General features: G+C 44.8%; 1 protein-coding gene across 1 annotated transcript in view; it reads right to left on the bottom strand.

Annotated features, from left to right (window-relative positions):
- The window catches only part of LOC311232908 (roundabout homolog 1-like), a gene marked incomplete at its 3' end in the record, with an annotated part of 169,519 nt that overhangs the window by 80,771 nt on the left and 71,445 nt on the right, over positions 1–17,303 (bottom strand). Inside the window, 2 exon segments of the mRNA XM_084319743.1 lie at positions 12,514–12,652; positions 13,780–13,900. Coding sequence (XP_084175869.1) covers positions 12,514–12,652; positions 13,780–13,900 — 260 coding nt within the window.

A 17,303-nucleotide genomic window follows, 5' to 3' on the forward strand; every position in this document is an offset into this window, starting at 1 on the left:
CTCGTTCCTCATGGCTGACTGAGTCTTTATGAGATGATGGTCTCCTCGTTCCTCACGGCTGACTGAGTCTTTATGAGATGATGGTCTCCTCGTTCCTCATGGCTGACTGAGTCTTTATGAGATGACGGTCTCCTCGTTCCTCACGGCTGACTGAGTCTTTATAAGATGACGGTCTCCTCGTTCCTCCTCACGGCTGACTGAGTCTTTATGAGATGACGGTCTCCTCGTTCCTCACGGCTGACTGAGTCTTTATGAGATGACGGTCTCCTCGTTCCTCACGGCTGACTGAGTCTTTATGAGATGACGGTCTCCTCGTTCCTCCTCACGGCTGACTGAGTCTTTATGAGATGATGGTCTCCTCGTTCCTCACGGCTGACTGAGTCTTTATGAGATGATGGTCTCCTCGTTCCTCACGGCTGACTGAGTCTTTATGAGATGACGGTCTCCTGGTTCCTCACGGCTGACTGAGTCTTTATGAGATGATGGTCTCCTCGTTCCTCATGGCTGACTGAGTCTTTATGAGATGATGGTCTCCTCGTTCCTCACGGCTGACTGAGTCTTTATGAGATGATGGTCTCCTCGTTCCTCACGGCTGACTGAGTCTTTATGAGATGATGGTCTCCTCGTTCCTCACGGCTGACTGAGTCTTTATGAGATGATGGTCTCCTCGTTCCTCACGGCTGACTGAGTCTTTATGAGATGATGGTCTCCTCGTTCCTCACGGCTGACTGAGTCTTTATAAGATGATGGTCTCCTGGTTCCTCACGGCTGACTGAGTCTTTATGAGATGACGGTCTCCTCGTTCCTCACGGCTGACTGAGTCTTTATGAGATGATGGTCTCCTCGTTCCTCACGGCTGACTGAGTCTTTATGAGATGACGGTCTCCTCGTTCCTCACGGCTGACTGAGTCTTTATGAGATGATGGTCTCCTCGTTCCTCACGGCTGACTGAGTCTTTATGAGATGATGGTCTCCTCGTTCCTCCTCACGGCTGACTGAGTCTTTATGAGATGACGGTCTCCTCGTTCCTCACGGCTGACTGAGTCTTTATGAGATGATGGTCTCCTCGTTCCTCCTCACGGCTGACTGAGTCTTTATGAGATGACGGTCTCCTCGTTCCTCACGGCTGACTGAGTCTTTATAAGATTACGTGTAGGGATGCTCGATATTGGCTTTTTTACCGATATACCGATATTGTCCAACTCTTAATTTCCGATACCGATATCAACCGATATCAACCGATACCGATATATGCAGGGTTTCCCCCCCCAAAAAATGGAATAATTTCAGGTAATTAACTTTACATATCTCTTGTTGTGGAATTAACACAACATTATGCATACTTTTGACAATAAATAAAATCAGAATTTGTTCTTCCTTGCTTGCCTGGGTAAATAAAGCTTATAGAAATGTAAAAAAAAAAAAAAAATAATAAAACTTTTTTTTTGAAAACCGGTATTTTCCGATATCACATTTTAATGCCAATATCGGCCGATAATATCGGTAGGCCAATAATATCGGACATCCTTAATTACGTGTGTTCACAAACAGGAAACCTGTCTATTGTCAATTACATTGCAGAATGTTTCGCGACTGCCGGCTGAATCGATCTCCCTCAATGCTGGACCAATTACAGAAAATGTTGTCCCTATTATTCATTTAGACTCCCGCATGATAGATGATGAAGGGTCCATGTTTAAAAACACAGCAGTTAAGTTTGTGTGGCTGAATATCCCACGAGCGTTCAACCCTAACTTCGTCATTTGAAGTCCAATATCACTACAGAAACAGACGATGGAACACATGGATACCTTTCTTGAACTATAGAATAGATTCAATAATCAGGTGATTATATTAGCTGTTAATCTATGCTAAAAAAAATTTGATGTGTGAAGGATGTGAAAAGAAGGTTGTGCTCTTCCACAGATGAAAGCTGTCAAAGTAACAATCCTTTAGTTTTGTGACAGAGTACATGAAAGCGAGAGCACATGAAAGCTGTGAAGGAAGCAGCCTGTTCTCATCCCGACACAGTAATTGCAGCAGCAGAAGAATCATTTGGAGACGTGTTTGACCCAAACAAGGAACAAGAACAGGGGCCTGCTTCACGGTGTTTGGAGATGTGGGTGAAGACAGATTCAGGAGGACAGCCATCACCCATTTAGAACCTCTAAGGATCAGGAGCTGGTGGGCACCCCCCCGCCCCCCTGTCAAGCAGCCCACGGTGATGGGAGAGGTCTGGCCCGCATTTATGTCAGAGTCAACGGCACATTAAAAGAGCTCAATGAAACAATGTGGAGGGAAAAAGCAGCGTTGCTATTTTTCCATCTGTATAATTTCATTATCCTTTAATTGACACACAGATTCAGTGTCTTCTGGTGACATCATTTAAACTCATATAACCCTTGATAACGGTCAAACTAAATCAATGTGTACAATACATTATAATACAATACAATCCTCATAAAGAAACTTAAATTAAAACTTTATTATTTTTATTTTTGCACACAAAAAAAAAAGCTTTTCTTTTGAGGCCAGAAAGAAACTTGTTCAAGCCACATTCCTGTCTGTAATAATTGACTATGGTGACAGAATATATATATATATGCATGCTGCCTCCTCACTGGTAAAAAAGCTAGACAGTGTGTACCATGCTTCTCTGTGCTGCATCACTAGTGCCGAAGGGCTTACTCACCATTGTGTGCTTTACCAAATGGTGGGATGGACCTCTCTGTACGCACACGCAGAGGACATCACACATGTTTGTTTTTATATATAAGGCCGTCCTAGGGAAGCTTCCCCTATATCTTTCTAGTCGCATTAGCTTTGCCTCTAGCAGCGACCATACCAGGGCCCTCATTCATCAATGTGTGCGTAGAACATGTTCTATTTCCACACGTAAGCACGGAATGTAGAACCAGTGTACGCACAGGGAAGTCGGGATTCATCACACGTGCGTACGCAGGCTCTATGCTCCTCCGTAGAACTTTGTTCTACCGTCAATGCTCGTGCATGATTATCCATATATGGTCATGAAAGTGAGGAAACACCCCCCATGGGATGTGAAATAATGGACTGACCCGAGCGGAACTCTGAGAAACTCCACGGAGAATTCACTGCTGTCGAACCAAGAAGACACTATCGCGTATTATGGGATAAATAAAAGGCGGATTTGTAAACGGTGATGTCAGATATCAACGGCTCCCTAAGACCATTGCTGCAATTCTGCCTGGACAGCTCAAAATACTAATAAAGACCGTTCGTTGACCACTGTTTGGCGTTGGTTGTGTGTCATTATAACCGTGCTGTAATATGAATGCCTTTATTAGTTGTGTTCGATTGGCTATATGATTTTTAGAGGCATCTATTTTGTTGTCGGCTAATAAAGACCGCGCTGGAATATGACTGCCTTTTCCCGTGTTGTTTGATTAATACCCAGGGATTAAAGTTCTCCTCAATTTTATTCCAAATCGCGATGGATCTCCCGTCAATTTTCTACCTGCTGCATATGATTTCTAGAGGCATACTACAATCTATTTTGATGTCAGTATTGGGTAGCCTACATAAACAATAATACGAGAGCATATACAAGAACAATGAATCTTACTGCCATGTATGATGTAGCAGATACGCCATGTGTAGCCTGCCTATATGTGATCAATACAAACATGAACTTGAATTCCATCATGTCTGTGTGCGGGTCACTGCGGGAACTCACAAGGCTGTTGTCACAATGTAAATAAGAACGTGCACTGAAAAGTTACAGTATGTAGTTGGTTGATTATTTGTATGACAGTCAGTAAACCCTTGCAAAAAGTATCCGTTTTATTTAATGAATTGAAAACATTCAGCATCGCCTTCCTCCCGGCATCCAGCAATAACATGTATCAGGCAAATGCGCATCGCAACATTGACTGAGTGGAATCCCTTTCTATTCACATAACTGCATTTGTGATGGAGCTTTGACAGCTACAGTAACAGTCTATTGCTCGATCCATCTCCAATATCACGATGGACCGTGCCGCGGTGGCAAAGACCCGAGGGTGGAGAGGATCTTGAATGAATTCCATCATCATATATATATGTTGTGTGTCTGTCCACTATGTTTGTTACTTTGTTATTCCCCCCCCCCTATCTATGTAAAGCGACCTTGGGTCTCTTGAAAGGCGCTATATAAAATGAAGCTATTATTATTATTGTTATTATTATTATTATCATCACATCTGTGCGGGAGCTCACAAATAGACTGTTAGTCTCAGTGAAGTTTCAACGGAGGTCATCTATTCTAACCAACAAATTGAAGTAGAAAGCATTTCGTGACCAATCTTATTTGGAAACATGACACACAAAATAATTTGCTTTTTATTTGAAACAATATCTAATCGCGTTTGGAGGTTGGTGTTTTGCGTCTGCCCCCCCGTGCCAAACAAGCAGGCCAACCTCTTGTTCGCGTGTGAGCCCGTTATAATTACACTACTGTCGCTATTTTACAATGAACTATAATGAATTACGGGTCATACAGAAGTTGAACACTAATGCACAGAAGCTTATTTCCGCCTTGAAACTAATGCAGGACTGAGGAGTGCTTATGCGTAGTAACGATATTCTACCACTGGGCGCCAGGTACGCCTGGTCTGACCTGTGCGTAGATGTAAGCACGGAGTCAAGTTCAAATAGAAATTGATGAATCCCACTCTTTGCTTAGAAATGATCGTACGCACAGGGTAAGCACAGATCTGTGCGTAGAACACGTTGATGAATGAGGGCCCTGCCACAAGATGGCTACTTTTAAAAACTCCCAGAATACTCACTGAACTAGGAAAGACAGCTTTTTCTCACTTCGCACCTTGGGCATGGGATGGGCTACGCTACAGGACCATATCCAAGTCTTAGAACATTTACATTTACATTTAGTCATTTAGCTGACGCTTTTGTCCAAAGCGACTTACAAGTTCTGTACGACAAGTCATCAGGAAGGGCACAACTCTATCAGCTGAGTAACAATGTTCATCAAAGTGTTGAGTGCTACAGTGTAGGTTAGTTTATTAGGACACGTGCATGACAGTAAGGTTAGTTAGGGTTCGATTTTTTATTTTTTTTAATGGTTGAAGAAGTGCGTCTTTAGTCGACAGCGAAAGATTGGACGGGTTTCGGCTGTCCTAACTGGGGTGGGTAGTTCATTCCACCATTGTGGGGCAAGAATAGGCAACTTCTCCTTGATGACCCTCCCGGAGCTCAGATAGGAGTGGGTCTGAGACGGCCAGAAGATGCAGAGCGGAGGGGTCTTGAGGGTGTGTAGTTAGAGACCATTGACCGGAGGTAGGTGGGAGCGGTTCCCTTTGCTGCACGGTATGCCAGGTCGAGGGCCTTGAAGCGGATTCGTGCAGCAATGGGGAGCCAGTGCAGGTCCCTAAGAAGTGGGGTGACATGGGCCGACTTCGGTAGGTTTGAGATCAGGCGGGCCGCTGCGTTCTGAATGAGTTGAAGAGGCTTGGTGGCAGTGGTCGGAAGGCCACTATATCTGATGACAGCAGCAGAGAGGGTAGGATCTTTGAACTGAATAATACTGTGTACATCATTTTGAAGTGTGTGACTAAATTGTGTTGTGGAAATAGTTTGTAATTAGTTTCACCCAGCTGACAGAAACTGGAGGTGTGGCCTTTTGCTGCAGGTGTCACTCATCAGTAATTAGTGATAGTGATTTAAGGACTTGCTGGCCTAGCGTCAGCGAAGCGTCGAGAAACGAAGAGGGACAAAGAGGAGTTTTCCTGGAGTTCTCAGCAGAGGGATCCACCGATCCACCCAGTGCTAAGCACACCATAATCCTATATTTCCCTCCCACTCTGCTATTCCCCTACTATCTCGCTTCCTCCCTACAACCTTCTCCCTGCCACTCTTGACACCACAATGTGCCTCATACCTATATCCACAATCTGCTCCTCCAGAACTGACTCTACCCATCCACGCCAGTTTGCTAGCAACCCGGCAAATCTCTCCTACCCTCCTACAGCCACTAATACACCTGTCACAGTACGGGGAGGCTTATGGAATTGTCAATCAGCAGTCAAGAAAGCTGACTTCATTACTGCCTACGCCCATATTCTAAATCTGCAGCTCCTGGCTCTAACTGAGACCTGGATAACTCCCAATAACTCATCAACACCTGCAGCATTATCTACAAACTATAACTTCACTCACACACCTCGACCCTCCAGACGGGGTGGAGGCACTGGCCTCATGACATCTCCTTCATGGGCTTCAAACCTAACACAACTCCCAGAACTGTCACTCTCCTCCCTCGAATATCATGCAATATCTGTCTCTAATCCTTTCAATCTCACCATTGTTACACTCTATCGCCCTCCAGGTCCCCTCGATCACTTCATAGATGAGCTGGACATGCTTCTAAGCTCCTTACCGGAAGATGGTACCCCGCTCCTTCTATTGGGCGACTTCAACCTGCCTGACTCATCTCAGTCGGTCCCAGTGGTCTCCCTCCTACAACAATTTGACCTGACTCCCACTGCCATGCCTCCCACCCACAAAGCAGGCAACTCCTTGGATCTCATATTTTCCCGTAACTCCAGCATCATTAACACCACGGTAACTCCCCTACATGTATCTGACCATTCCTTCATATCCTTCTCACTAACTCTCATGCTTAACCGAAAGGTCTTCACCCCAACTCAAACCGTCTCACTCAGACGTAACCTGGCCTCCCTATCCCCCTCCACCCTCTCCTCTGACATAATATCCGCTCTACCTTTGAGTGACACCTTCTCTGCTCTCCCCACAGAGATGGCAACCTCCACCCTCCTCTCAGCCCTTGCAACCTCCTTTGACAAGCTCTGTCCCCTCGTTGAGAAACCTGCCCGCCGTTCCCCACCCAGTCCATGGCTGACGGATGCAGTGAGAGAACAAAGACAGGTCCTGAGAGCGGCTGAGAGGAAGTATAGAAAATCACGCCTCACTGCTGACATCGACACATATCACAACCTCTTGTTAACATTCTCCAAAACCATTACTAATGCCAAAGCTTCTTTCTTTCACCATAGGATCGAGGCCTCTGCCAAGAATCTTCGCAAACTGCATGCTACCATGTCCTCCCTCCTCACTCCCCCCCCCACCCCCTCCTCCCTCATCTTTTTCTGCCGAAGACTTTGCGATCTTCTTTGAGGAAAAAGTGGAGAACATCCGCAGCTCCTTCTCCCAACCCCCACCCATTCCAAACGCTGAATCGAGAACCTCATCCTTCACTCTGTCATCTTTCTCTCCCATTACAGAAGCCGAGACCCTGACACTGGTAACGTCGAACCGTCCGACTACATGCCAGCTAGACCGGCTACCCTCCCCACTCCTCCAGACCATAGCACCGGACATCCTCCCATTCCTAACTGCAACCATCAACTCCTCACTCAACTCGGGGGTGGTCCCCACCTCCCTAAAACAAGCCAGAGTCACGCCCCTCATAAAAAAACCAACCCTGAACCCCACCGTCATAGCCAACTATCGTCCTGTCTCTCTTCTCTCCTTTCTTTCTAAAACACTTGAACGTGCTGTATCCAACCAACTTACTGCTTATCTCTTACAGAATTACCTCCTAGACCCCAATCAGTCTGGCTTCCGGACTGGCCACTCCACAGAAACGGCCCTCATTGCGGTCACAGAGGCACTTCACTTAGCAAAAGCGAAAGGCCTCTCCTCTGTCCTGATTCTCCTAGATCTATCTGCAGCCTTCGACACAGTCAACCATCAGATCCTCCTCGCGGCCCTCGCAGGAATGGGAGTGGCTGGATCTGCGCTGACATGGCTGACATCATACCTCAACGACCGCTCCTACCAAGTGTCATGGAGAGGGACTCTGTCGGCCACCCGCCCCCTCCGGACGGGTGTCCCCCAGGGCTCGGTCCTAGGACCCCTTCTCTTCTCCCTCTACACTAAATCACTGGGTAACATTATCACGTCTCATGGCTTCTCATATCATTGTTATGCCGATGATACTCAACTCTTCCTCTCCTTCCCTCCCTCAGATATCCACGTCTCTGAGCGGATCTCGGCCTGTCTGTCCGACATCTCCGCCTGGATGACGACCAACCACCTCAAACTGAACCTAAGCAAAACAGAATTGCTCCACCTGCCGGCCAAATCCTCCCCCCTGACCGACCTCTCCATCACAGTCGAGAATGCAGCTGTGACTGCGTCCCCGACCGCCAAGAACCTTGGTGTTGTCCTCGACGACCAGTTGAACTTCTCTGCTCACATCGCAGCGACAACCAGAACCTGCAGATTCCTCCTGAGCAACGTCAGAAGGATACGCCCCTTCCTGACAAAAGAAGCCACCCAACTCCTCATCCAATCAACAGTCATCTCCCGCCTCGACTACTGCAACGCACTGCTAGCTGGCCTCCCGGCCACTGCCACCAAGCCTCTTCAACTCATTCAAAACGCAGCGGCCCGCCTGATATCAAACCTACCGAAGTCGGCCCATGTCACCCCACTTCTTAGGGACCTGCACTGGCTCCCCATTGCTGCACGTATCCGCTTCAAGGCCCTCGACCTAGCATACCGTGCAGCAAAGGGAACCGCTCCCGCCTACCTCCGGTCAATGGTCTCTAACTACACACCCTCAAGACCCCTACGCTCTGCATCTTCTGGCCGCCTCAGACCTACTCCTATCCAAGCTCCCGGAGGGTCATCAAAGAGAAGCCGCCTATTCTCAGTCCTTGCCCCACAATGGTGGAATGAACTACCGATCCCAGTTAGGACAGCCGAATCCCGTCCAATCTTTCGCCGTCGACTAAAGACTCACTTCTTCAACCATTATCTGAAATGATAAAAAAAAAAAAAAAAAAAAAAAAAAAATCTAACCCTGACTAACCTTACTGTCATGCACTTCTCCTAATAAACTAACCTACACTGTAACACGCAACACTTGATGAACATTGTTACTCAGCTGATAGAGTTGTACCCTTCTTGCTGTCTTGTCGTACAGAACTTGTAAGTCGCTTTGGATAAAAGCGTCAGCTAAATGACTAAATGTAAATGTAAATGTAAAGGCCAGCGAGCAGTGCGTTGCAGTAGTCGAGGCGGGAGATGACTGTTGATTGGACGAGGAGTTGGGTGGCTTCTTTTGTCAGGAAGGGGCGGATCCTTCTGACGTTGCTCAGGAGGAATCTGCAGGTTCTGGTTGTCGCTGCGATGTGAGCAGAGAAGTTCAACTGGTTGTCGAGGACAACACCAAGGTTCTTGACTGTCGTGGACGCGGTCACACGGGATACACTGGTCCCTCTTGGCGAATTTAAATATCTGTTACATAACTTCTTACAGGAAGAATGTTGCTGCAAAATGTCCCCACTGCAAAATGACTGTATTACCCTCAGTCATACACTTTAACTATCATGTGTAGACTATTCTGTTTTGTGTTTTGTGTTTTTCTGTTTGACGGTTAACCTTCTGTTGTGTGGTAGTGAAAGGTTAACCTTCTGTAGTGTGATAGTAAAGGGTTAACCTTCTGTAGTGTGGTAGTGAAAGGTTAACCTTCTGTAGTGTGGTAGTGAAAGGTTAACCTTCTGTAGTGTGGTAGTGAAAGGTTAACCTTCTGTAGTGTGGTAGTGAAAGGGTTAACCTTCTGTAGTGTGGTAGTGAAAGGTTAACCTTCTGTAGTGTGGTAGTGAAAGGGTTAACCTTGTGTAGTGTGGTAGTGAAAGGGTTAACCTTCTGTAGTGTGGTAGTGAAAGGTTAACCTTCTGTAGTGTGGTAGTGAAAGGTTAACCGTCTGTAGTGTGGTAGTGAAAGGTTAACCTTCTGTAGTGTGGCAGTGAAAGGTTAACCACCTGTAGTGTGGTAGTGAAAGGTTAACCTTCTGTAGTGTGGTAGTGAAAGGTTAACCTTCTGTAGTGTGGTAGTGAAATGTTAACCTTCTGTAGTGTGGTAGTGAAAGTGTTAACCGTCTGTAGTGTGGTAGTGAAAGGGTTAACCTTATGTAGTGTGGTAGTGAAAGGTTAACCGTCTGTAGGGTGGTAGTGAAAGGGTTAACCTTCTGTAGTGTGGTAGTGCAAGTGTTAACCTTCTGTAGTGTGGTAGTGAAAGGGTTAACCTTCTGTAGTGTGGTAGTGAAAGGTTAACCTTCTGTAGTGTGGTAGTGAAAGGGTTAGCCTTCTGTAGTGTGGTAGTGAAAGGGTTAACCTTCTGTAGTGTGGTAGTGAAAGGTTAACCTTCTGTAGTGTGGTAGTGAAAGTGTTAACCTTCTGTAGCGTGGTAGTGAAAGGGTTAACCTTCTGTAGTGTGGTAGTGAAAGGTTAACCTTCTGTAGTATGGTAGTGAAAGTGTTAACCTTCTGTAGTGTGGTAGTGAAAGGTTAACCTTCTGTAGTGTGGTAGTGAAAGGTTAACCGTCTGTAGTGTGGTAGTGAAAGGGTTAACCTTCTGTAGTGTGGTAGTGAAAGGTTAACTTTCTGTAGTGTGGTAGTGAAAGGTTAACCTTCTGTAGTGTGGTAGTGAAAGGTTAACCGTCTGTAGTGTGGTAGTGAAAGGTTAACCTTCTGTAGTGTGGTAGTGAAAGGGTTAACCTTCTGTAGTGTGGTAGTGAAAGGTTAACCTTCTGTAGTGTGGTAGTGAAAGGGTTAACCTTCTGTAGTGTGGTAGTGAAAGGGTTAACCTTCTGTAGTGTGGTAGTGAAAGGGTTAACCTTCTGTAGTGTGGTAGTGAAAGGTTAACCGTCTGTAGTGTGGTAGTGAAAGGTTAACCGTCTGTAGTGTGGTAGTGAAAGTGTTAACCTTCTGTAGTGTGGTAGTGAAAGGGTTAACCTTCTGTAGTGTGGTAGTGAAAGGTTAACCTTCTGTAGTGTGGTAGTGAAAGGGTTAGCCTTCTGTAGTGTGGTAGTGAAAGGGTTAACCTTCTGTAGTGTGGTAGTGAAAGGTTAACCTTCTGTAGTGTGGTAGTGAAAGTGTTAACCTTCTGTAGTGTGGTAGTGAAAGGTTAACCTTCTGTAGTGTGGTAGTGAAAGGTTAACCTTCTGTAGTGTGGTAGTGAAAGGTTAACCTTCTGTAGTGTGGTAGTGAAAGGTTAACCTTCTGTAGTGTGGTAGTGAAAGGTTAACCTTCTGTAGTGTGGTAGTGAAAGGTTAACCTTCTGTAGTGTGGTAGTGAAAGGGTTAACCTTCTGTAGTGTGGTAGTGAAAGGTTAACCGTATGTAGTGTGGTAGTGAAAGGTTAACCTTCTGTAGTGTGGTAGTGAAAGGTTAACCTTCTGTAGTGTGGTAGTGAAAGGGTTAACCTTCTGTAGTGTGGTAGTGAAAGGTTAACCGTCTGTAGTGTGGTAGTGAAAGGGTTAACCTTCTGTAGTGTGGTAGTGAAAGGTTAACCTTCTGTAGTGTGGTAGTGAAAGTGTTAACCTTCTGTAGCGTGGTAGTGAAAGGGTTAACCTTCTGTAGTGTGGTAGTGAAAGGTTAACCTTCTGTAGTATGGTAGTGAAAGTGTTAACCTTCTGTAGTGTGGTAGTGAAAGGTTAACCTTCTGTAGTGTGGTAGTGAAAGGTTAACCGTCTGTAGTGTGGTAGTGAAAGGGTTAACCTTCTGTAGTGTGGTAGTGAAAGGTTAACCTTCTGTAGTGTGGTAGTGAAAGGTTAACCTTCTGTAGTGTGGTAGTGAAAGGGTTAACCTTCTGTAGTGTGGTAGTGAAAGGTTAACCGTCTGTAGTGTGGTAGTGAAAGGGTTAACCTTCTGTAGTGTGGTAGTGAAAGGTTAACCGTCTGTAGTGTGGTAGTGAAAGGGTTAACCTTCTGTAGTGTGGTAGTGAAAGGGCTAACCTTCTGTAGTGTGGTAGTGAAAGGGTTAACCTTCTGTAGCGTGGTAGTGAAAGGGTTAACCTTCTGTAGTGTGGTAGTGAAAGGTTAACCTTCTGTAGTATGGTAGTGAAAGTGTTAACCTTCTGTAGTGTGGTAGTGAAAGGTTAACCTTCTGTAGTGTGGTAGTGAAAGGTTAACCGTCTGTAGTGTGGTAGTGAAAGGGTTAACCTTCTGTAGTGTGGTAGTGAAAGGTTAACCTTCTGTAGTGTGGTAGTGAAAGGTTAACCTTCTGTAGTGTGGTAGTGAAAGGGTTAACCTTCTGTAGTGTGGTAGTGAAAGGTTAACCGTCTGTAGTGTGGTAGTGAAAGGGTTAACCTTCTGTAGTGTGGTAGTGAAAGGTTAACCGTCTGTAGTGTGGTAGTGAAAGGGTAACCTTCTGTAGTGTGGTAGTGAAAGGGCTAACCTTCTGTAGTGTGGTAGTGAAAGGGTTAACCTTCTGTAGTGTGGTAGTGAAAGGTTAACCTTCTGTAGTGTGGTAGTGAAAGGTTTAACCTTCTGTAGTGTGGTAGTGAAAGGTTAACCTTCTGTAGTGTGGTAGTGAAAGGTTAACATTCTGTAGTGTGGTAGTGAAAGGGTTAACCTTCTGTAGTGTGGTAGTGAAAGGTTAACTTTCTGTAGTGTGGCAGTGAAAGGTTAACCTTCTGTAGTGTGGCAGTGAAAGGGTTAACCTCACCTCCCAATGAGCAGGGCGGAGTCGTCCTTCCTCCAGCGCACCGTGGGGACGGGGTCTCCTTGCACCTCACACAGGAACTCCACGCTCTCTGCCGCCAGCGCCACCACGCTGCTGGGCCTCGTGACAAACCGTGGGCGCTCTGCAGGGGTGGAAAGTACTTGAGTAATTGTACTTCATTACAATACTTAATTACTGTTTTTTGGGGATTTGTACTTTACTCGAGTATTATTAGGTTTGTATACTTGTACTTTTACTCAATTACATTTCACAGAGAAAAAAAACATACTTTTTACTCCTTACATTTAAAATGCAGACCTACAAAGTACAAAGTACAAATATTGCAGGTCCAACCATTTTAATTAGTATATTTGTTTCTCTGGCCGAACTAACGTTAGCGTTATTAATCCTGCGGCCGCACTTTATTTAAAAACAGCCAATCTAATCCCCATCAATGTAAAATGAACCCGCCCATACCCATGCTGATTGGTCCTTGTGCAAGACTAGAAAGCGGAGATCTTTGATTAAACACCTGCTATCAGAAGAACAGACAGTCAGAGTGACGAGCTACAGAAGACGGCCCCAAACGATAGTAGAGTGATGAAGAGGACGAAGCAGAACATTTCATTGCCCCGGAATAAAAAAAGTTTTTACTTTAACTTTTTAGTACTTAAGTAGGCTACATTTAAAAGTAGAAACTTTTGGACTTTTACTCAAGTGTGTTTTTAGCCAGATACTCTGACTTTTACTTGAGTACGATTTTGAGACGGTAACTATACTTTCACTTAAGTATCATTTATGGGTACTTTTTACACCCCTGGCGCTCTGGAGAGAAAGCACAGCCCGTCATTATCAAAACGGGGTTCAACGATGATGGCATTTTAGGAACCTGGCTCTGACACCTCTGGCCTGGGGAAGGGACCTTAGAACAGCGCTAAATAATGCAGTCCATTCACCGTCCACGATAGTGAGGTGACTTTTCTCTGATGATTGTATATATCCACATGTCAGCACTAACACACATGGGAGTCAACCACGTGTCACACAAACAACTTGTGTTTTAGAATTCCTTAAGTGGTAGGACAGCCATCGAATTAGACTTTTTGAATAACAGATGCGGAGCTAATGATGGAGCATCGCCGTCGGTTGTGTGATAGTAAAGGGTTAACCTTCTGCCATGTGGCAGTGAAAGGGTTAATATAGTATATATTAATATACACAGTGAAATATGCAAACCACAAAAACAGAGATTGAAAAAGAAAACTCTACCTAATACAGTCAGCTCAGCGACCTCGCTCTCCCTCTCTCCCACCATGTTGGTTGAGACACAGATGTACTTTCCTGCGTCACTCTTCCTGGTGTTTGCGATCATCAGCTTGCCGCTGCGAATCTGAGGTGAACAAAGGAACAAAGCAAGGTTGCCATTCTGCAGATGTTGTAACAAGTGTTAAATGAACATTGTTTATTATTTTGTAGGATTGAAATGTCACCAAATCCTATGTTACCAAATGTTATGAATACCGTTTGCACTTGTGTTTATGATTTATTTATACTAAAGACTCATTATATGAACCGTCACTTTAAGAGAGTTCACTGTCGAGCTTTGCCTTCCGGTTCGCGTCTATGCTTTTACCAATGCGTTCGTGTTTCCGGGTTCCCGTTTTGCGCTCTGATTGGCCAGGTCATGTGACATGTGCGCCAATCGTGGGACAGCAAGTTCTGCGCCTATTTCCGGGTTGAACAGCCTGCAAACTACCTAACGCCTAGTTTATCACTGGTTAAGCTTAGGCGACTCTTTTGAAGTTGGTTAAGGTTAGAGTTTGGAATCAGGGCAGGCGTTCTATCGCCCTGCTCTAAGACAAACTCTAACCATAACCAACTTCGAAAAAGAGCGCTTAAGCTTAACCAGTGTAGAAACTTGCGGTCCCACGATTGGGCTTCCGGTTCATTCAGACGTTGCACTGTCTAGGAGGGGTTGTCTTCTCTATGTTCAGCTTGCGCGAGGCGCCAAAGCGAAAGGTTGCATCATTGAGGTGAACCAGAAATAAATGGCCATTTATGCCAACGACAGCCAAGTCTCCTCGTCCTCACTGTGGTTCATCCAGTCTCGCCCAAGGGGCCCCCCAGAACACAACGCAGAAAGAACAACGGGTGCCAGCTAAGAGCAACACATAAAGAACACCCGTTACATATAAATACACAATGATAATGCAATCAAACACATCACAACTCCCCCCTCAGTATTTAATATTCTCATGTAATTGTACAATGCACATATAGCATAGTTTTCTTTTATTCAACCATACATTCAACAGGAGTGCCCAAGAATAAGCAACCCCCCCTCCCTGTATAAAGTGTATGTATAGACTGTTTCCCAACCATGTCAGACTTAGGCCATGGTTAGACTAGGTGTTTTTGTGTTCATTTTGAATACGTTTTGAATACGTTTGCTGTCCCTGTTAGATAGAAATGCCGTTTTGGCAGGAAACGTTTTGGCCCTACTGAAAACGCTAAATTGTGTTTCCGTTTTGGAAAAACGCCAAAAACTCGCCGACAACGTGTTGTGTAATCTGCGCGGAGCCGTTGTTGCTCAACGCCCATGCGCAGTAGATACCCACATCTGCGTGCCCCCACCAACATCCGGTGACAACATGTGTTGTCAAGTTATTGTTATAAGGACCCCAGTCCAAGCTACAACAGTCTGCATTCCCTTAACAATTGTTTGTATTGAGCCGTATTGTATTGTACCCATTCTGCGATATGTTAAATAAAGTTTACATCCATTCATTCTGCTAGCATTAACGATTGCATGAGCAGCTGGCTAACGTTAGCTACCTACCGTAGCTACCAGACCCTGTTAGCTCAGAGCTCATCTTTCAACATAACAAGCATTAAACAAAATGGCCCAGTCATCTATTCACCTTTGTTTAATACACAAGGCGTTGTCTCTAATGTTATCTAGCTACTGATAGCTCCCGATATCATCAGTTTGGTGATGGCTGGCTAACGTTAGCTTCTAGCCACAATGCTATACTGTTATAATGGCATATTCCTATCGCGTTAGCATGTAAGCTAACAAAATCAGCGCAGATGAGATTAAACTCCGCTCTTGGTGGTCAATTGTGTTGATGATAGTTTTGTTTCATCAACAAATGAGAGGCAGAACACACAGTGAATGTATCCGTTTTGTTTATTGCACTTTTATTACACTTTGCTGAAAAATAAGTGCTGCATTGGCTAAATAGCCGAGGCATTTAAAGATGGCGGCGTGTTGACATTTCTTTGCAGGAAGTGTATTGGCACATTCAAGTTCTGATTGGTTGAAAATTGCCTTCATGTTCGCCACCTACTGCTTTGGCAGTGTACTACTGTACATCACTGTGCTCAGGTGACAAAACGAAATTTCTCAGGTTGCAAAACGAATGTCTGACTCGCCTACCGCTACGTTGCGACCTGGAAAAGCGAAACTCATCTTCAAAACGAAACGAAAACATCAGTCAGTCTAACCGCAGAGCAACAGAGCAGACTACAATATATCTACATTTGATAGCCAAGCTAGCGATCTAAACATGCCCTTGCTAACTATGTAGCTAACAGGTGAAAGAGTGACACACACAGCTATGCTGCTTTGGTCAAATGGCCTCCAGATGGTTTTCATTTGACACTAGGCTACCTTTTGTCAGAGGAGTGTCATGGTTTCTCCATAAGAGCCCTATGGTACTCTTTTAGCACAGCAGCTCAGCGTAGCCGTAGAGCAACTCAGTCACGTGATTCGGCGGGTGTTGCTGATTGGTGCAAAAGCACAGTGTGTTTCTTAAACAGGAAACCCATCTATTGCATTATTTCAGTTTGTGTGGCTGAATAGCCCACAAGCATTCAAAGTAAACGTGTAATTTGAAGTCCAATGTCACCGCAGAAACAGAAGATGGAACACGGATACATTTCTTGAACAAAAAAAATTAACAAGCTACAACAAAGTATAGATTTACTAAAGATGATTAGGCTCTTAGACTCTTATATTAGATTATTCATCCTCTTAGCAGTTGTTTGTATTGAGCTGTACTGTTTTGTACCCATTCTGCAATCTGTTACTAAAGTTTTCAATCAATCAATCAATCAATCAATCAATCAGGCTGTTGATCTATGCAGTGTGTACACACGGGGCAATGGATAGCCTACGATTGTCTCGTTCGGCGCATGTTGACTCTGGCATTAGAATACACACTTGCAATCTTTGAAAAATCTACCCATAAATGTGAGATCAAATTAGTTGAGCTATAGTGCATTTATATATGCATATCAAATTAATTAGCTTGACACACTATTCCCCACAGATGTCCAGATCTGCCACTCGGGCACAAAGGCACATGCATGGCGACCACTTGTACACACCAATATCAGTCACTTTGCTCAAACATTGATTTTTTTTACCATTAACCCTTTCACTGCCACACGACAGAAGGTTAACCATATCCGCGGAGCTAATGATGCTAATGATGGAGCATCGCCGTCGATTGTGTGATAGTAAAGGGCTAACCTTCTGTATTGTCACAGTGAAAGGGTTAACCGGCTGTCATGTGGCAGTGAAGGGGTGGGTAACACTACACTACTGTGAGGAAACACAAAATAATACATGGCCTTTATGGCGCATGGCACATTATTGAATCTGATAGCATTTACATTTACATTTAGTCATTTAGTCATTTAGCTGAACGCTTTTATCCAAAGCGACTTACAAGTTCTGTACGACAAGTCATCAGGAAGGAAGGGCACAACTCTATCAGCTGAGTAAC

This window comes from Notolepis coatsorum, assembly GCF_963971535.1.
Source record: "Notolepis coatsorum genome assembly, chromosome: 8".
In the NCBI taxonomy this organism is placed as follows: Eukaryota; Metazoa; Chordata; class Actinopteri; order Aulopiformes; family Paralepididae; genus Notolepis; species Notolepis coatsorum.